Source organism: Chiroxiphia lanceolata, chromosome 3 (assembly GCF_009829145.1).
Source record: "Chiroxiphia lanceolata isolate bChiLan1 chromosome 3, bChiLan1.pri, whole genome shotgun sequence".
Lineage (NCBI taxonomy): Eukaryota > Metazoa > Chordata > Aves > Passeriformes > Pipridae > Chiroxiphia > Chiroxiphia lanceolata.
The window spans coordinates 98,754,705-98,775,207 of NC_045639.1; the positions used below are offsets into that span (position 1 = coordinate 98,754,705).

Here is a 20,503-nt window from a genome sequence, read left to right on the forward strand (position 1 = left end):
CTTCTTTGCCTTATCTGGGTATTTATACAGTTAATAAATAATGAGAACTAGTGACTCAGTCACATAAAACCAGATTTCTCAAATTGCAGGTATAGCAGAGGAGTATCTTTTTGCAAACACACAAAATGTTTTGGGAATCAAGCTGTAAAATCACAATGCATACAGCAAATCAGATCAAATCTGGATCTTTGAGCCAGGAATATTTAAATTGTAACACTAATTCATCCCCCAATGAGTTGATATGTTTATTTGGCTTGAGGAAATAGAAGACAAGTGGTAGTGACCCTATTCAGGGGAGAGGGGAGGGAATCTTGAGAATTTCTATCATTTTCACAGGGAAGACTCTCAAACAGATGATGTCATTTTTGAGCAGAGCACAGGTCAGGTCCACAGCCTCTGCCTGGCCAAATATCTAAATCCATGATTTGGCTACAAAGGGATATTCTTTCAAGCATTTCTCAGTTTGTACCTCAGTCTTTATGTGCACTGCTGTCTGCCAGCTGATATTAAATGACAGCCTTTGTCGGGAAACTGTCCCTTCTCATAAGTTCCCAGTTCAAGCTAAATCCTGTAGCCAGAAACCAGGCAGGAGAGTGCCTGTTCTGCCAGTGGGACCCGATGCTCTGAGCGCATGAAGATTTATATTTGTCAAGTTCAGCAACCAGGACAGGCAGCTCCCAGCTCCTGCAGCTGCAAGAAGCAGCACAGCTCCTGCTCCCAGCAGTGCAGGGCAAGACACCAGCAGCATTTCCCTTCACCTATTTTTAGGCAGCCCTAAGTGTCTGATATGGATGTTACTAGTTAACCACCAACTGGCTGTGAAATGTCTTTTCATGAAAAAATCCAGCCCAAGAAACTTGCCCCAGGACATACAACAAGGGAGAGCAGTGTCACAGATTTTGCAGCCATTTGCCCACCTAAATTATTAAAAATCCTACTGTCCATCCACAGTTTGCATTGAGTCCACTCCAGAAAAGCCTCTCAAGATGTTCATGAGAAAATGGGGTAGGTGCCACTTCGGAAAAGTTTGGATTAAAGCAGAAAATAATACCTAGGTATGAAAAAAGCTATCTTCAAATCTCTGCACTCAGTACCTTTTCTCCTAATTTTTTTTTTCAACTCTAATCCTGGAGGAGTTGAAATATTCCCCTTGCCTGAGTTAATGCTGCCAACATGATGCTGCTGGAACTACTTACATAAATTTTCATACTACATCAATATACCAAGATTTTCCACTATGAGTAAATCAGACTGATGTTTTTGGAACAAAAATCAATTTCACTTTGCACTTTTAGGTATATGGGGGGGAAAAAAAAGAAAGAAAAAAACCAAACACAAAAATTGCCATGAAAATAAACTGCATTTTCCATCTGAAGGAATGGCATGCTCTCCCTCCCACCTCTACACATTCTGGAGTGTTTTCTATTAATGCTTTTTTCTGCCCAGCTGTTTCCTCCCTCTGTAGTCTCTCATGTAATCTCTTTGCAGGTGTGGAATCTTTATACCAGCACCAAATTGCTTTTTTCCTGACTGACAAAAAACACTTTCAGAGAGCAAAGCTTTCACCCTTTCAAAGACACCTATAGCACTAAAGGGCATGGACTCAAAAGTGTTGACTGTAAGACCCCACAGCCCCCACCACCTCTCAGCAGCAGAATGCATTGTGCTGTGAAAATGATGAACGATCTTCAGCAGGGTGATCGTGTGTTATTTTGACATCCAGGAGATGGAAGCTGTACCAGGTGTATATATTCCTCCAGAGAGGCAACAAAACAAGGTGGCTCAGTCCTGCTTCCCAGGTCACATCCTACATCAGCGAGCTGTTGAAAGCAATTGCTGTGGGCAGTGGCTTTACTGTCTGTCCCTCATCACTGCTGCAAACTGTAAATCTCCCAAGGAGAATGCATTACCTGGTCTTTCTTCCTGGTCACTCCCCCAGTCTGTTAGAGGATAGCTGTGCTGTAAGGGGCAAGTCATGAGAGCCCATCCTGCTGCCTCCACTTCCTCTTTGGCAGAGAGATCAAAATGGAAAGGCCCATAGGAGGAAAAAAGTCTCACATTGGCTTCTGTTAAAAAAAAAAGAAACAAAAGCAGAAGGGGGATGAATTAGATTGGATACCAGGGACTGATACCAGCACCAGGAGAAAGCTGTCATTTTACTTTACATTCAGAAACACAATTTTCTGTGGCATATAAATCAAAGGAATAAAACCTGCTGCAGGCAGTAACTGTCATTTATTCCTGTAGCTGTACCTTGAAAAAGCCCCCAAGTTTGTTCTGGGACCAGGAAGCCCCAGTGTGCTGTACAAGAGAACACTCAAGTGCTCCCTCTAGACCAGCGGCACACAAATCCCCGAGCCAATGGGGCACATGTAACAGCACAGCACAGCACAGCATCCATGCAAGCCTACCTGATGTGTGTGACTACAGCTAAACTTCCTATTTGCTAGTAACACTGATTTTTCAGACAGGCTTATGGACCACCACACAAAAGCCAGTACGGGCTGAATGGAGCACTGGGTGGGCTTGCATTTTGCAAGCGTGGGTTGTGCCTGCACCCCCTGTCACAAACTGAGCCCTCACTGGCAGGCTGAAGGTCAGCTGTGTCCCTGCATCTCATCTAGCTTATAACACAAGACCCTAAAGCAGGAAACATATGGCTTTTTTATTTACCCTTTCCAACTTTTAAGATAAAGCTTAGCACAATTTCACTTCAAAATTGCAACTTCACTTCCAGAAACAGTTAAAGAAATAAAACACCTAGAAATGGTTAATAGTAATGCTGCTACAAAGTGAGGAAAAGGCTTGCCTACTGAAGAATGACTGTGTACATGCTCAGAGGGGAGAACGGTGGGAAAGTTCAGTTATCCATCATCTGCTACATTGGGAAAATCCAGGTAGGCCCAAGTAGCAACTTATTTCTAGAGTCAAGTTTATTCAGGAGACTGCAAAGCAGGAGCTTGTATTTTATCTGTCTGAATTCACCACAGAGGCTGCAGTCAGCTCATCATCCATTAAGAGCTGGAGCAAGCAGCACATCTTCCCAGCTGACATAATTTGTCATTGAGAAGAGCAAATTCATCCCAAAATACTTCAATGACCATTGCTGAGGAGCTGCATGTCCTGCATTCCACAAGGAATTTACTGAAAATCAGCTCAGTGTGCCTAAGTCTACTCTTCTCCCCGCCACAGCTCAAGAAACTGAGGCACACAGTGATTTATCCCGTGTTACAGAACAAGTCAGTGTCAGCACAAAGAATAAAAACTGATTAACAATTCCAGTAACACTGTTGCTCATTGTGTCCTCAATATCAGCAAAAGGAAGAAAAAAACCGCACAAAACCAACATATGCAGGTCAAAGTAATTTTATTAATAACTCACAAAGAGCAAATTGCAACATTCTACTGAGAAAACCACAGCTTTTTGTACCAGGGCAGAACTTGGGAAGCTGCATACTAAAATGCCGATTATGCAAATTTGTCTTATGAACATTTTTAGACAAGAATGAAGCAGGGTTTATTTTCTTTAATTAAAACCAGAATCCTACATAGTTCATTAGCATGGATTCAGAGCAAAATGAATATTAATGTAGCCCACCTCTCCCAATTCTACCTGCCAGAAATATCAAGGAAAAAAAAAGGCTAGAAAATGGATTCCTGAGCAACTGTAAATGCAACTAGCTAATGTCACTGCAAGGCTGCTGGCATCTTTGAAAGGTCACAGAGATCAGGAAAAAGGCAAATAATCCTGCCACCTTCAAAAAGGCAAGAAAGAAGATCTGGGGAACCGCAGGCTTTTCAGCCTTGCTTCAGTCCTCAGGAATGTTACAGAATAAGGCATTGTGGAAGCTGTTCCAGGTACAGTCCCAGGCGATGTGGAGCAGTCAGTCAATGCCAATTCACCAAGGGTGCATTTTGCCTGACCCCCAACTGACTCTGTGGCAGAGGGGAGACAGCAGGTGCCATTTGCCTTGACACCAGCAAGGCTTCCACTAGCGTGTCTCACAGCAGCCTTGTAGCCAGACTGAGGATACAAACTACAAGGTGGGTGAAAAACTTCTGGGCCACTGGGCTCAAAACAGTCAGTGGTTCAAGCTTAACTGTCAGGTGTGACAAGTGACATTCCTCAGCAGTCAGAACTAGGACAAAATGTGCTGAAGGGAGCCTAGCCAAGGGCACTGGTTTGTCCAGCCTGGAGAAGGGAAGGCTTAGAGGAGACCTAACTACAGTTTCCCACTAGAGCAGGGACTGTGGAGAAGACAGAGCCAGACTCTTCTCAGGCATTAAATGAAAGGGCAAGAGACCATAACTGCAAACTGCCACCAGGGAGTTGGCCATGAAGAAAAAATGCTTGGCCATTGGAGCAGCTAAGTGCTGAAATGGGCACCCAGACAGCAGTGGAACCTTCACCACCAGGTTTGGAAACCTCAGGGTCTTGAGCAACTTGGTCTAGCTTTAAAACTTGCATAGTACTTCACAGGATTGGATTAAATGATTTCCAAATAATCTGTCGATCTAAATTTTTCTATGATTCTGTGATTCCAGTTGCCTGTGTAAATAGAAGTTTAATCAGTGAAAAGCCACTAGGCACATTTATTCTGACAGGGCTTCAGGCTGTTCCACCTGTCGGGTCTCAGACACCATTACTGTGCTTCATCAGCCAAAAATTTCATATACTGTTTCCGAGCAGGGAAGTCATCAGCCGGCCTGTTGTACGCTGTCCAGACAGGTTCTCCAACAAACAGCCTCATTGCCTTCACATAGTTCTGTCAAAGAACAAAAAGTGACAAGTAATTTAAGAGCTCCTTTTCAAGGGATCTTCATTCTGGAGTTAAGGTTTCGCTTGCACTTCTGCAGAAATTTTTGAAACCATTTTACGATGGACTGAAAGCTTCATACATTCCAGAAAATTATACCACTACACTGCTGTTCCTGCTCCCATGTACTGCTGTGATATATTCTGTCATGACCAGTGCCTCCAGTTCAGGCAGGGACAGTACTTCTCCCTGTTTCAAAGAAACCAAAAAAATCCTGTCTTATGCAAACCTTTTCCCGAGGATCCACAATACTGAGCAACGCAGCATCTAAATCCTATTTGCTTAGATAAACAGCAGCGATCAGAATACCCAAGATGGATACACAGTGCTTTTGGGGAATACCAGAAGCTTTGAAGTCAGACCCATAAAAACTGAATGGAGCCAAAAAATAATGCTTATGGGAAATGAAAAATTCTCCTGATTCCACGAGGAAAAGCAACAGCCTCTACCACCAGCTAACCAAAAGTACGCCTGGTGCAAGGTACAGCTGTGGCAGCAGAAAATGGGATTTTATATCCTGCAGAAGTGCTCCAACCATAGAGTTATGAGGAACCCTCCTCTTCCGTCCTCGATGCTACACATTTAGACTCTACCTATTCTGTAAAACTGATGAATGCTTGTCTTGCACCCAGGTGCTCAGCAATGGCAAAAATAAAGTTAGATACCGAAAGAACTTAGCTGCAAAATGCAAGGGTCTAGAAGCACTTAAAGAATTTACTTTGAAGATGGCACTTCTGTACTAAAGATTCTGGAGTGAACAAACATTTAACACTTCTTGTGGATTCGACCATAACCCCTGACATTTTGTCTATGTAAAGAAAAAGTCTAAAAATAGTAAATGTAGCTGATTCACTGTGGATCTCAAGCTGCAGATGGGAAAAAATCAGGTTTTTCATAAAAGCAGCATCTCTCTTTTTTGACATGTATGATAACTGCTATCTGGACAGCTGATTAAAAACAATACCATTCTCAAGACTTTTCCAGAGATGGGATTTTGCCAAGCAGAAGACAGCACATGTTTCCCCATTTTGCAGGGACAATTCTGAGGTTACAGACAAGTTTATAAAAGCCCACAAGAACAGAAACACATATCAGGACTACATGTGCCAATCTCACGCTCCCATTGCCAAAAATACCTTCCCAAAGCAGGTCACCTGCTGTGAAGCCAGCATCCACTTTAGCACACAGTAGCTGCAAGTAGTGGCTCAGGATCCTTAAATCCTTCTTTCCCTGAAGGTGAATGTAACACTCATGAAAAGTGCCACTGCTGGACACAGATATGCTTTTCTATTCCCTCAAAAATACGCAACAAGGCAACACAGAAGGATCTATCTATACCATCTCCACCTCAACAGACAGCAGGGGCAGTTGTGGGAGGGACAGCCGCAGGGCTTGGCCGCTGTCACGCCAGATACACTACAGATGTCACGTGGCAATGACTTGCAGTTACAGCTGACTAGAAGCAGCTGGATTTGTGACCTGGAGATGAAAGGTTCAGATGCTGTAAATTATTTAGTATTTTTCACACTCCTACTTCATATTTAATATGTTTTCCTAATGAACTGCAAGTCTCAGGGCATGTAGTTACTAATGTGATATATACTCACATGGATTTGTCATCAAAATTTACGGTAATCTACAACAACATACGTTCTCATCCAGTGTAAATCGGTGATATATGCCAGCAGGGAGGGTTATCATGTCTCCTTTCTCCATGGAAATCCGGATCCATTTGTCATCCTTGTCTCGAACATCAAAATAGCCAGATCCATCTAAGATGTAGCGAATTTCATCGTCTAGGTGTAAATGTTCTTCATAAAATGTTTTTATCTAGGAATAGCAAGTATTTCTTAAAACTACTGAATGCAGGAAAACCGCAAAGAAATCTGCTAGAAACACACAGCAGAGCAGAGAAAGGCTTTCAAAGGGTAACTATATTTTAACTAACAGAGGAAACCAACATTGTTAACATGGCCAAGCCAGCCAGCCAGACCCTATTCCAGGACACTTCTAAGCAGGTTGCTGCATTTCCTTTGAAAGACAGGAATTTCTGACATGAAACAGCAGCTCTAGCTGCACATAACTATTCGCTGATACCTGTTTCAGAGAGAGATGGGTAAAACTTCCCACTGCAGGATTTGGTCTTTGCACTTGTTCAGTTTGGTAATTTTGTGCCTTTTTATTCCTAACATGCAAAGCCAAAACAAAGCTACAGATTATCCCGCCTCTTTTCCACTTGTGTAGGGCTGAATTAGCTGCATGGGGTACTACAGCTGTCTGTGAAAATGCAGTTATTGCCAAACATGGCCCATCTACAGCAATCTGATGTAAACAGTATGTCACACCTGCCCACACACAGTGAGCCCCATCTCCAGGCACTCTCCTCGCAGGCAGCAGCAGCAACATTCTCGTTTTCTCTGGTGAGTTCTTTGTACATACATAGAATACAAAACGTGTTTTAAGGGTTCAATTAACAGAGACCTGAGTGGGTTAGTGCAGAGAGCAGTGCAATGCCAGGTACCATCACCCCCTCCTCAGGTCTGCATGATATTTAGCCACACTTGTACAGGTATCCTTGAGCCAGAACTGATCCAGCATGGCAAGATGAGCAAAAGTCCCTGTGTCCAGTAAATAATGGCCGATCTTTGCATCAGGTAATGCCTTCCCAGCAATCTGAGTTACTAATTGACTCACCTTCTCATCAATTAAAAAACAGTAGTACACAATGGGCTTAAAACAAACTGGTAAATGGAAATTTAATAAAAATATTGAAGTGTCACTGGGTTGCTGTCCTCAGGTCAGAGCAACAAGCCAGCATGTGGTGGCTGGGATGAGAAATCTCCTTCTAGGAGGCTCACCTGAGAGGCTGGCACCCTTTGCATTCAGCTGAACATGAAATATGAATATGAAATAGTCAAGGTACCAGCTTCCCAAGGTAAAAAATCTTCTTGTATAGGGAATGTATCCCTCCAATTTCACGGGATTGACATTTACTTAAAAAGATGTGTTATGCAAGAAGCCATTAGGATGTTTTAGCCTTCAAAGTCTATGCCCAGATGGTAACACTTGCTTTCATCCCCGAGAGGCTCTCTGAGGACAGGTCAGCATTGGGGGGGGGGGGGGGGCTCTCCTAAGTAGGAATCTTAGTTTTCAAATGAGAGTGATGGAAACGATCCTTAAAAGGCAACCTACAGAAGCAAAAGGCCTCTGCTATCTTTATATAATATCAAAAGTGCTTTGTTAATGTAAAGGACTTGGGTACAGGATGTATTTTAGCCCTGGAAGTGTCATCCCAGTGCCCCGCTGGGGTGTGCCGGTGTCAGAAGTTGGCCGCACACTCCAGCAGCAGACGCGGCGAGGAAACCCGCACTGAAGCCGAACACCCGCGTACCTTCTCCTCGTAATTTGGAAGCTTGTCTTTATGTATGGTCACTATATCCATCCAAGAATAATTTTCTGCTCTCCGGATCTCTTTCAGGCATGGATCAGTCTCATAATTATCAGCATCCAACTAAAAACCAGGCGAGGGGAATGAAAGACAAAAAACCAAACATTCGGACGCCATTGCTCAAAACGCAATTCAGGGCACTGGCGGGACCCCCGAGGTGTCTTGAGCGCCTGTCGCCCTAGGGCGGGGCTGCCTCACAGACACTGGGTACCTGCACCCGGGCCTCCCCTCCGCCGGGCGACACGTCCCAGCGGCCGCGCTCGCTGCCCGATCCCCGCCGGGCCAGCCCCGATCCCCTGGGGCTCTCCCCGTCCGTACCCGGCGGTACACGACGCCGAGGCGGCGCAGCTGCTCCAGGCTGACGGCGCGGTTCGGCTGCTGCCGGTGGGGTGCCCGCTGGTCCTCCTGGGACTCATCCATGTACCAGGCCTCCACCATCCCGCCGCCGGAGCGCTCCGCCGGGCCGCGCCGGGATAGGGAAGAGCCCGCCCCGCGGGGCTCCAAGGCCGGGCAGGGAGCCGGACGGGCCCGCCCCGCGGCCTGTGGGAGAGCCTTAAAGGGCACCCTTGGCAGCTCAAAACACACGGAATAGGGTGCACTGCGTTGCGTGCAGCTTTCGTTTTGGTGTACAGCTTCAGGCAGGGGTAGAAGAGGTCTCCCCGAGCGAGGAGGCGTCTCACCAGCCCCCCGGGGTAACGTGCTGGTTGCAGCCCCGACCCAACAGTGACCGTGTTTGCATCTTGTCTGTTCTGGCTGCAATCTTCTGATTTAACTTACTGGTAAGACTCAAAGACCTGCATTGCAACCGCACAGCATGGAAAAATAAAAAATTAATCAGGAGGGAAAAAAAGGAAAAAATGGTAAATAAACCAACAGCCAGCAAAACGCGATATAAGGATGGACAAACAACTGAAAAACAATGCCTCCTTGGTATTTTTTCTTCCTAAAATGAGTCTTATACTTACAGTGTCTTAACCACTACTATTCAGATTCTTATGAAAGGTACCAGATCCTTTCAATGTATAGTATTCATGCTTAAGCACCTCAGGTTGTTAAGCAGGTCCTCCTAGAAGCTGTGCTAAGGCACATGGAGGACAGGGAAGTGATTTGAGACAGGCTTTCACCAAGGCAAGTCCTGCCTGACCAACCCAGTGGCCTCCTGTGGGGGGGTGACTACATCAGTGTACAAAATACAGATGCCATCTATCTGATTTCTGTAAAGCCTTGGACATGATCCTCCAAAACCTTCTTCTCTTTAAATTGGTGAGAGATGGATTTGAGTGGTAGACTGTATTATGGATAAGAAATAAGTTGGATGGTTGCATCCAGAGTAGTGGTCATTGGCTCGGAGTCCTGATTGACATCAGTGACAAGTAGTGTCCCTCAGGGGTCCATAGTGGCACTGCTGTTATTTAATATCTTCATTAATTACATGGACAAACGGATGAAGTGCACCTTCAGCAAATTTGCAGATGACACTAAGCTGAGTGGTGCAGTTGACACACCTGAAGAATGGGAGGCCATCCAGAGGGACCTGGACAAGTTCCAGAACTGGGCCCATGGGAATATCCTGAGCTTCAACAAGATCAAGTGCAAGGTGGTGCACCTGGGTCAGGGTAACCCCTGGTATCAATCTTCAAAACAGAGTAGGTTTAGATTAGACACTAGGAAGAAATTCTTTACTGTGAGAGTGGTGAGGCACTGGAACGGGTTGCCCAGAGAATGTGTGGATTCTCCATCCCTGGTAGTGCTCAAGGCCAGGCTGGTTGGGGCTGTGAGCAGCCTGGTCTAGTGGAAGATGTCTCTGCCCATGGCAGGGGGCTGGAACTATATGATCTTTAAGGTCTCTTCTAATCCAAACCATTCTATGATTCTAGCAATTCTGGAATAAATTTAACTGCAAGTCCCATAACACTACAGATAAGCTGATCTAATGCTGGTATTCCCAACATTTTTAGAAGCACATACAAATCCAGCCAGTTCAGTGTCAATCCACTGAATGTCATGGCTGCTAACTGCCAATATCCTACTGAAGTTCTAGTGCCCTGAAAAGAATATCTTGAACTCCAATATCCTCTGTGGGCCCTCAAGCCCCTGTTAAGAAATACCGTTTGCTTTCTATCCTTTAATCAGCTTAAATCTTGTAACTTTCTGCTTGGCTTTCTTCTGTCCTGAATTTCCAGAGTAAGAAAAACAACCATTGGTATCAAATTAATATAAAACTCTTTCCTATTAGATTTTCTATTAGAATCTACCTATTAGATTCAGGTAATCAAGTTGCTTGAATTCAGTATTACACAGTTGTAATGACTTACCAACCACTACCTACATTTTTTCCAAAGCTTCTCTTTCAAAAAAATAAATTTCCATACAGCGAATAGGATGTACATGTTTAGCTAAAGATGTATGATAGGCAGGTTATTAGATCCCACCTCTTCAGTACACTGCTTGTCACATTGTTCTGCCTCAACTGGAGATCTAATATGGGGTAACAGGGTATTTTCCTTCAAGCCAAACTTTTCAAGTAAATGAACACATAACTGTGTGCATACACATGAAAGAAGCAGAGGGGAAAATCTAATGAGTGACCTCCTTACCCCTAGATGAGCTTTACTGTGCAGGTTTGGATGACAGAAAAAAAGTAAAAATCCTCACTTATTTCCTAACTACTAGCTAGCCAGTTTCTGCCTTCTACCACAATCTGTGTGACTGAATACATAAGACCTCATACTTTGCCTCAATAGTTCTCTTGCATTATCTTTACTAAGTAACAAGCTTCTGCAGCTCTAACCATTCTGTATAGCAATTAACAAATACAAATCCACTTCAGTGACTTCAAGCTTTAAGCCCTACTATTTAATGGTACAAAGGTACTGTACAGAGAAGTTGACACAGGTAACACACCAAACCTGTTTGCTCTTCCTTCTATACTTGCACAAAAAATAAAACTATGTTGATTACTGGTAATGACTCTCCCGTTCAAGTGCATATTAGCCATTCCATTAATCTCAGCATTGACTGGAAAAAATGAAGTCAAACACTTGACATCTGGTAGATCTGGAGAAGCTGATCATCTTCTAATTCTATTTCAGATAAAATGGCCAATCACTACCTTTGGAACAACACTGAAGAGGAACTAACAATGCTAATATGAACCAGTATGCATACAAAAACCTACTTAATGAAACAGAAAGCCAGAGACAAAGAGCTTGGACATGAAGCAGGTAGAGAGAGGAGAACAGTAAAAATTCATTGTCCAAGTTTTCTTGTGACCTGGCTTTTTACTTTGTTCATTCTATCTTGCAAAGACAAAGAAATCTACAGGTGCTGTAACTGATGTTACTGTGAGGCACACAAAGGTGAGTGTTACAAGCCCATCTGTGAGGCAGATGCTGCCACACCAGAATGCCAAAGTGGATCAGTGGACATCGCTGTGTTAGGTGACCTCTTACCAAATCAACCAAAGTCCCCCACCCCCAGCTATTTTGGGCTGCAATATATATGTCTGTACAAAAAAATAATTTATTTCACTAAGAGAAAAATACAGAACACTTCTATTTAATATTACTCCTTTAGAAGTCTGTCTTCATGGTGAATTCATAAGTCTACAAGAACGCTGACCCCATAGCCCTTTCCATAAAATGAAATAAACCCAAATATGCAATATCAATTAAATATTGTCTCAATTGTAAAACAAATGCAATAGAAGAAAATGCATGTTTTTTCTTCCCAGAAGTTGGTATATATTTAGTGCTTCAGGCCAGAATAAAGTACAGTTCAAAGTTCAATTCCGAAACAATTACGGTAGCTCAAGCTGTTGCTGTCATGTTAGGCCTTTTCCTCCCACTGCAATAGTCTCTAGTCCCAGTACATCAGCACTTTTGTTTACAAGCTCCTTCTCTTGCTAGTCTATCAGCTTCTTCATTTCCTTGGAAGCCAGCATGGCCAGGAATATGCATCTGTCAGGACAAAAGTATAGGAATATTAGATATGCAAGAAACCAAGCAGAAAGTATATACATGAAATTTGATCACACAACATCCTTTCATTCATAGTACAGCACCACCTCCCCAGAGGCCCTCACCTCACATTTAGCCCTTAGGTGTTCTTCCCAGGGATTTCCATAGTCTCTCTTCCTGAAGGAAACTCTTGCCAAATTTTGAAGATCATCTTTATGAGAAGTAATGAATTGGATAAGGACCACCTAACTTAGCCTTTAAGAAATGCAGACGACAGCTGCAATTCAAAATTCCCAGTTTTGGAGAGGAGAAAAAAAGCTATCAGCATTCAGTACTTAAACTGAGTTAATCTTCCCCCAAAAGCCAGGAGATCTCTATTCCACTAACAGCATTGGTAATCAGCACTCACTTAGGATACAGAAACGGGGTATTAAAAGAATCTCTCAAATTTCAGATGTTTTACCTGTTCATCCTTCAATTAGGAACTCAAAAAACTTTCAAACCTAGGCCCATCCTTGTCAGAGCTAAGGGTGGTGGAGGAAGGTGAGAAATTAAAATCAAGCTTGCTATTTGACAAGATCTGAGAGGAGACAAGCATGAAGTGTGTGTGAGATGGTATTAGGTTTACATGGTAGTGTTTTGGTACCAAGTGGGTACCAACCAGGGGTTGGCTTCTGTGAAAAGACACCTAGGGCTGCCCCCATATCAGAGAGAGGCAGATCCAGACAGCTCCAAAATGAACCCACAGTTAGACACAGCTGAGCCCACCTGCAAAGCTGGTGGCTCTTCTGTAAAAACATGTTCAAGAAATAGCAAAAATGCTTCACACCAGCCAGAGAGGAGTGAGAATACGTGAGAGGAACAACCCCGCAGACACCAAGGTTACTACAGAAAGAGAGGGAGGAGCTGCTCCAGGCACTGTAACAGATTCCTCTGCAGCCTGTGATGCAGCCCATGGTGAGGCAGCTGTGCCCCTGAACCCCTGGAGGTCCTTGGTGGAACAGAGATCCACCTGCAGCCCATGGAGGACCCCACACCTCAGCAAATGGATTACCATAATGACGAACAGGCACACAGTGCTCCTCCTGAAACAAAACCCTTCCTGAGTTTAAGAGATTCAGGTTTAAGAAGTGTACATAAAGCAGTATCTTTTAATTATGTAAAATACTCCACGAGCAACTGAACTTAGTTGGTCTTAATTAGTCTTAGTTTTAAATTTTTACACTTTCTTCTCCTCAACAGCTAATAGGAGTAGTTATATAAAATCTAGTCAGCCTTAAAATTGGAGTCACCAACTCTGTAACAGAAAACAGCGTGAATAGAAGAGTATCTGCAGTAGATTTCCCATAGAAAAAGTACATATTAAAGATCTACATGATCCTGTTTTCTAAAGGGTAAAGACAGAAGCCCAGTAAATATTCAACTAGTAGCTGCAAAGTCAATGGTACACAGATTTATTTCTAGAATCAGTGGTCTTATACCACGTTTAGGCTAAAAGTTAGAAGGAGAAGAGGGAAGATATTTCCTACAATGTTAAGCACTGATGTTAAAAGGTTACAGAAAAATACATTTTACCAGAAATACCTGTATGGAAGTTGGTTTACTTCTTTACTGGAGAGCAAAACAATTTAAAAATAGTTATTTTAAAGAGCTTTCTGTACCAATTTTTCTTAGAAGAAACACAGTTAAGGTATAGAGTTCTGAAAAGCAAATCTAGAAATTCAGCAATGACACAAAAAGACACAGTTATGTTTTAAGGTTAGATTTTCAGGAAAAGAAGTTTCATCTGCTACCAGCATTAACAAACTAAAAATAACTATGGCAGGCATTTTCTAAGTAGTAATAAGAGACAGAAAACAAATATAAACGTTCCTTTAAATAAATGAAATACTGGTTCCAAGAGTCTAGAATATGTTGCTAATTTGCTTTAAATACAAAAAGCAGCTTCCCTGTATTTATGGTTTTATCTGTGGATATACAATATTATGCTCTAGAAAATTCTTAGTTATAGTCATACTTATAAGGTTTTAAAAGACGCACGTTTAAGATGTCATTAAAAGTAAGAAATCAGGAACTTACCCATTGAATTTCTATGTCTTTTGATAGCTTATCAAGTCTTTCAAAATCTTCTTTATTTATTACACTTCCTCCTGAACTTGTTCTCCAGCCATTTGTCTTCCAGTTGTCAACCCAACTTGTAATACCTATGGAAAGGGAGCATCACCATAAAAATGCTATTAAGGAAGCCAGCAAGGATCAAGATGGAGCCAATAGCCTTTTAATAAGACAATAACTCTGTAAAAGTCTCAGGCAAAGACAGTGAAGATAGAAGATATTCTTGTTTGGTTCTCTATTGCTGTCTTTCAGGACTGTACTTTTCCATTATTAATTGAATTACCGAAACATGTTTTCCCAAATAGGTATTTAATTTAAAAACTATAATCTTATACATGCACTACACCAAAATTATCTCATGAACTTCAGTCAACTGAAGCTAAAGATATGCTTAATGGTACAGTAAGCTAGAACAGATCTGCTGCTTTGTTTGTTTAGAGAAATTGAGGAGACACATGCACAGGGGAAAAACAGATGGCCAGCTGTTTTACAGCTTGTGTACACTAAAAAGAATCCTTCAGAGAAGGACCAGGTAAGCAGAGTTCTACAGAACTTAACATTCTGTCCATCCCTTTCTGGCCAGAAAATTTACTATATTACTACTTAAATAAGGATCTTTTTTTATTTTTCTTTAAGATCTTTGCTGGTGTGGACAATGTAAGACATCCTTACTGTTTTTATGACAAGCTGACCTGAACCAAATAGGAAGTCACCAATCTTGCAAACAAAACCTCCTAAAAACCAAACCACATCCATTTGTATTTAACCACAAGCCTCCTTCTCCAGCATTTTAAAAAATAACTCTTAGACACATTTGCAGAATAACTTCAGTTAAACAAGAATGGAACCTGCACCTCAGTGACCCAGAATGCAAGAGCAAAAACAAAGAGTAAAAGCACAACATTTAATTTTTAATCAAAAGTTTTTGTTTAATGTTATTTCAAAAAAACCCCACAAAATAAAACCTCCAAAGTGATCTGAAAACAGAAAAACACATGTACTCCCTTTGTAAAATTGTGACATACAAAGAAAAAATACATATGCAGTTCAGATTATCGCGGGAGCAAAATCTGAAGATCTCGAGTATAGACAGAATATAGAGGAAAGAGGAAGAAGTTTTATTCAGAAATTAAGTCTTATTGGCTGCTTCATATGGTATTTATAAGGAATAAAATTAAATTTTCCAAGTCTTTGGATAAGGTGAAACTTTCAGTACCTACTCTGAGCACATATCATCTCTGGTTAGTCTTCCAGTGTAGCCTAAAAGCTTGGAAGCAAGGGAACTTCAACATGCATGTTAAGACAGCCTCTCCAATCCAAGCAAAACAATAAGAAACCTACAGGGTTACTACACCAACTTCCAAGTAATCTCCTGAGAACAGCCTTAACAGTGTATACATGAATGACATTTTTTCTAGACCTTGTGTCATACTGAACATCTCAAGACAAAAATCCTGTGGCTACTTCTGTCAGCCTTTACTGTAACAGGCGCTTTGACGCTACTCGTAATTCACACAGGCAATGCCTGAGGACTCTACGTATTTCCCCAAGCAGTTATGAGTGCTAAGTTATACATTCTGTCCTTATATCCCTCTCTCCAGGACTCAGCACGTTCCATGGGCCTTATGTAATGAAAGAGCAAGCAGTGTGTCTTTAAGTATCAGGAAAAATAAAATAACTTACCATTAATAGTGAACTTGCTATCAGTGTAGATGATCAGTTTCTTGATGTTTTGACTCTTGGCTTGCTCTATCGCTTTGCAGGCTGCCTTAGGAATGTTTCAATACAGTCACAGTTGAGAACAGGATTTTGACCACATGCAATTAAAATACCAACAAAGTACCTGATGCCAACATAGAACTATGAAGAGTATTACTGCAATCTCCCTACCAATGGTTACCAACATGCTTTAGAGTAGAGGATCCAAAATTATGCATGCAGATGACACCTTTATGATTCAGGTAAAGAGGCAGGTTTTTAAGTTGCACTGGCAAAAAACCCACAAAACATTCTGATGTTCAACTCTGTGCCAAAGGAACAGCTCTCTGCTCCATTTTCTAACACCTCTATCAACTGCACAGCAAGTTTTAGGCATTTTCTCCTTAGCTAGGAGGAAGGATTCGCATCCGTTCCAACAGTCTGGAACTCTTAACAGGCTGGGGTTTTATTTGGTGCTCTGAAATATAACAGGGAGACATGGCTGGGTGAGGATGTAGAGGTGAAAAGCTCTTTAGTGATAAGTTTGACTGCTGGCACACCAACACCACCTCTACTTGTCTCTCACTAAAATTAACTTCTTGTACTTTTAAGATCAATTCCCCATTTGAGTTCTTTCCCAAACTTGTAGTGTGGAATAGTAGCAGTACCATAATTAAAAGGAGGTGAGAAGGGAAGACTAAATCCGCTGTTGCCAACAGAAGTTAGTCAGAAGCCTAGAATTGTGTGTTATATTTATCTGAGGATTATGACACTCTGATCCTATCATCCTCAGAAGCTGATTCTCCCCTTAACCTCTACTCAGCAGCCCTTACTCCAAAGTCTGAAACGTACACATTAAAAATGAAAGGCAATCTATACATATTTGAGCCAGGCTTTCCTGATGTAAGGCTGTTTTAAATAGCTGTGCTTGATGGCATTTGGGAATTCTCAAGGTGAATTACCTTGTTCAAAACCAATAAAGACCAATAAAACTTGAAGAGAACTATCTCTTTCAAGTCATAACTCTGGATACTTTGTGTACTTCCCTCGCCACTCCATAACCAGCTTCTGATGATCAGAGTTGAAACAGTGATGAGTGTGCTACTGCAATCTAATGTGGAGAAGCATTTCAGAACATTTACTACTTACATGTATTTCTGCTCTTTGATTAGTCTGCCGTCCAGGAAGTCTTTCACTGGTATTTCTGTGTCCAAGGAATGAATAGTAGATTAGTTACCCCAAATATTCACAAGAGTGGATAATGACTACACATTAAAAAAGTAAATACAAGAGAGATACTTTTCTTTTTGTAAAGGAGGATGAATATAGTCTAGCTCTAGCTTCCACCTGCACAGAGCAATCTGCACATTTGGACCTGCCATCAATATGCAATTACATTCACAGTCTTCCATGCACATGTACTTCTATTTTAAAACTTTCTCCATTACTCAAATTATAGCTTCAGCCCCATAAAATATTATTTCCAGTTGATTTTTCCCAGAAAAGATGATTTCTCTTTTCCCCTCAGCAACTCATTAGTCTGAGAATACTGCCATTGAGTCTCAACAGCAGAGTTTCATATTTAAAAGGAGGCTAGTATTGTAAACTACATAAAAACAAACAGTAATATGTTCATTAAAAAAAAAGAGAATCTATCCAGCTACTTACAAAGGGTGGCCTGGTCCCCAGTAGACACCTATTCCAGCACGTGCCCTATTACGTCCATTACCTGAGCAACAACCATCTGTATAAACAACTACAAAGTCACCTACAAAAAAATTACCAAAATCAGAAGTTCAAGCACCTCTTCAAGGACACAGACTCTTTAAGCTGAAAGAAATGTCTGCTGGCACATTAAACCCCAAAAGTTCCCTTCCCAGAGAGCCCTTCCGAAAGTTAACTACAGAAGCCAGGTGAATTAGCAGTGCAGAACATCAGAAGTTCCACTACAGCTTCACACCCTCACTACTGTCAAACCAGTCAGCCTTAAACCAGCTTCTGTCCCAAGTCCCATACTTCTCACAATAGTCCCTGTCTTCTTCAGCCAACCTCAAAAGTTCCAAGCTACATCTGTATATTTAAATACAGTCTGTAACCCAGACACACATAAGATCACATCTATAATGATATAATTAAACTGTATCTTGATTCCAGTTGAAGTCAATTAAAATTACACTGAAAGACAATGTGAAATAGTAGATTATGGTTCACATTTCCATTTTAAAAAGAAACAGTGGGCCTAATGCTGCCATACAGAAACCTCCCTGAAAGCTTTCTAATAGTTACACTTATTGCTTATGAAAGAGTGCAAAGAAATTAAAAGAATTAAAGGACTTATCAAAGACCTCACCCATATATGAAAATTTATCTTCACTGACTGTTGGTGTTGAGTATGTTGAGAATAATTCATCATGTTTTACACGCTTAGCAACCTGTTCTTCATTTGTAGACTGCTCATATGGCCTTTTGCATGTACTGCAACACAAGGATTTTAGTTCCTCTCTCTGGCTACCATTTTCCTGCGTTACAGCTGGAAGACAAAGTGCACCTTCCAAAAAACAAAAAAGATAGAAAGTTCAACACATACAAGATGCAGTTTTATTTGGACTAATTCTAAAGACAACAGTGGTTATCATCTCTTAGCAATGTTACTCTGTTACCTGACACCACCCCGAGCTATTAGGAAAAAAAGTACTATAGAATACCGCAGTCATTCTTCATCCTAGATCAAACTGAAGAGGAGACACACACATGCAACGGCCCTTAAGACGGACACGGTACAAGCACTGTTGTCCAAGCAGCCACAGAAACACCTTCGCTGCACTGGCACATCCATCGCCGTGTCGGTACCGCCAGTGACAGGACGAGCAGGAGCCGGTGCCCGTCCCGGCACAGCGGCCGTGCAGCCCGGGCGGGCCGGGCCCTGTCCCGCTCCCGCCCCTCCCTCAGCCCCGGCAGAACGCGGTACCTGCCAGCTCGGGCTGGGGCTGCTGCTGCCCCGAGAGCCCGCCGCGCACGAAGGCCCAGGCGTCCTTCTCGCTGGCGAACTTCTTGAAGCTGGCGGAGGGGAACTTGTTCACCTGCTCCTGGCATTCCGCCCTGAAACAGAGCGGGCGGCGGTGAGGCGCGGCCGGGCCGGGCCGGGCCGGGCGGAGCGGGCTCCCGGCGCGACCGTCGCTCACCAGGTGCGGTAGACGCCGGTGCGGCGGCCCGAGCGCACCGCGTAGAACATGGAGCCGGCCTTGGTGGCGAAGCAGGGGCTGAGCAGGGCCACGAACCAGCGCAGCATCACGGCCCCGCCGCCATCCGCCCGCCCGGCCGGCACCGCCGCGCCTGCGCGTCACGGGAGCGCTGAGGGATCCTACGGGCCGGCGGGGAGGACAAAGTAGCGGAAAGGCCCAGGGCGTGGGTTTTGCCCGGGCTTGCTTTTTCTTTGTTTTTGTTCCCTCCCCCCGACAATGGCTGTATTTTACAATCCTAAGTCAGCTGTTCTTTTGGAGGTGGGTCACGAGGTGTGTGAGATCGCAGCGGTTTAAGCAAACAACCTCATTCTGGAAGTCCCAGTTGTTAAAAGGCGAATGGGATCTCACAGGTGCGTCAATATGCGTAGCGTGGTCCAAAAGTCGGGGGCTGAACAAAGTCATTAAGCGGGTTCTTATCCTGCTGTTCAAATCAAGGGCTCCAGGAAAGCGTGTTCCAGCCGAGTCTTGTGCCGAGATGGCCCCTGAAGTGAAGAGAAACACCTTCACAGAATCACAGGATCATTAGGGTTGGGAGGGACCTCTGGAGATCATCCAGTTCAACCCCCTGCTGAGGCAGGGTCTCCTGGAACAGGTGACACAGGAACACTTCCAGGCGCGTTTTGAATGTCTCTAGAGAGGGAGACTCCACAACTTCCCTAGGCAGCCTGTTCAGTTCTCTACCACCCTCCATGTAAAGTTCTTCCTCATCTTAAGGTGAAACTTCTTGTGTTTTAGTTTACAGGCACTGCTCCTTTTCCTGTTGCTGAGCACCACTAAAAATGGTCTGGTACTATCCTCTTGGAGGATGTGAGATATTAACGTGCATTAATTGAGATGCTTGTCCAAGCAAGTTGAAGTTCAACTGTGGGCAGCTGCAACCCGCTGCCATGTATCCTTGTATCTGGAGTGTAGTGTGCCTGGAGACCAAAGTGGGCAGGTCTGGGTATGTGCCAAATTCAGCGTCTCAACTGAGCTGCTGGCGAGATCAAAGTAGCGAAGATGGGGCACTGGGCACTGGTATGGTTGCCTCCAGAAACAGGCCAGTGTATATGTGCGGCTGGATTTCCCTTGTAGCCTCAATAGAGATGCACTAAAAAGCTGACCACAGTGTGCCAGAGCTGCAGAGCACTGTATTCAGATTTACAAGGGTGGCCCACTAAAATGCCAAGAATGTGAAACACTGGCCTGGTTCATTTTGCCTTCAGTTGTGAAAACAGCAAATGG

At 43.1% G+C, this 20,503-nt stretch overlaps 2 protein-coding genes across 4 annotated transcripts; both read right to left on the reverse strand.

The window, feature by feature from the left end:
• Positions 1–3,350: 3,350 nt before the first annotated feature.
• ADI1 (acireductone dioxygenase 1) lies at positions 3,351–8,790 on the reverse strand. 2 transcript variants are annotated; one of them, XM_032683840.1, is made up of 4 exons: positions 8,584–8,790; positions 8,209–8,328; positions 6,468–6,647; positions 3,351–4,766 (listed from the first exon to the last, which is right to left on the reverse strand). In XM_032683840.1, the coding sequence occupies exons 1-4, from the start codon at positions 8,701–8,703 to the stop codon at positions 4,644–4,646; spliced, it is 543 nt and encodes a 180-aa protein (XP_032539731.1). In that variant the 5' UTR covers positions 8,704–8,790; the 3' UTR covers positions 3,351–4,643. The 2 variants fall into 2 exon arrangements, with proteins under 2 accessions (XP_032539731.1, XP_032539732.1); XM_032683841.1 differs by having other exon boundaries at positions 4,653–4,766; positions 6,425–6,647; positions 8,584–8,761.
• Positions 8,791–11,767: 2,977 nt separating this feature from the next.
• Positions 11,768–19,398, reverse strand: RNASEH1 (ribonuclease H1). 2 transcript variants are annotated; one of them, XR_004356268.1, is made up of 9 exons: positions 19,220–19,398; positions 19,006–19,136; positions 18,388–18,585; positions 17,706–17,805; positions 17,187–17,241; positions 16,023–16,107; positions 14,304–14,428; positions 12,350–12,479; positions 12,108–12,224 (listed from the first exon to the last, which is right to left on the reverse strand). XR_004356268.1 is itself a non-coding variant. In XM_032683831.1 (8 exons), exons 1-8 carry the CDS (start codon positions 19,324–19,326, stop codon positions 12,138–12,140), a joined length of 888 nt encoding a protein of 295 aa, XP_032539722.1. In that variant the 5' UTR covers positions 19,327–19,395; the 3' UTR covers positions 11,768–12,137. The 2 variants fall into 2 exon arrangements, 1 of the variants encoding a protein (XP_032539722.1); XM_032683831.1 differs by lacking the exon at positions 12,350–12,479 and having other exon boundaries at positions 11,768–12,224; positions 19,220–19,395.
• Positions 19,399–20,503: the final 1,105 nt, after the last annotated feature.

What these genes read in the sequence shown, in the direction of transcription:
- ADI1 (XM_032683840.1), bottom strand. Translation starts at nt 8,703, where the DNA reads ATGGTGGAGGCCTGGTACATGGATGAGTCCCAGGAGGACCAGCGGGCA. An exon ending in TTCCAAATTACGAGGAGAAG is followed by an intron (nt 6,648 to 8,208) that starts GTACGCGGGTGT and finishes TGCTATTCCTAG; the next exon opens with ATAAAAACATTTTATGAAGA. An exon ending in GATTTACACTGGATGAGAAC is followed by an intron (nt 4,767 to 6,467) that starts GTATGTTGTTGT and finishes GTTCTTTGACAG; the next exon opens with AACTATGTGAAGGCAATGAG.
- RNASEH1 (XM_032683831.1), bottom strand. Translation starts at nt 19,326, where the DNA reads ATGCTGCGCTGGTTCGTGGCCCTGCTCAGCCCCTGCTTCGCCACCAAG. An exon ending in ACCGGCGTCTACCGCACCTG is followed by an intron (nt 19,137 to 19,219) that starts GTGAGCGACGGT and finishes GCTCTGTTTCAG; the next exon opens with GGCGGAATGCCAGGAGCAGG. An exon ending in TGGGGACCAGGCCACCCTTT is followed by an intron (nt 17,242 to 17,705) that starts GTAAGTAGCTGG and finishes CCTTGGACACAG; the next exon opens with AAATACCAGTGAAAGACTTC.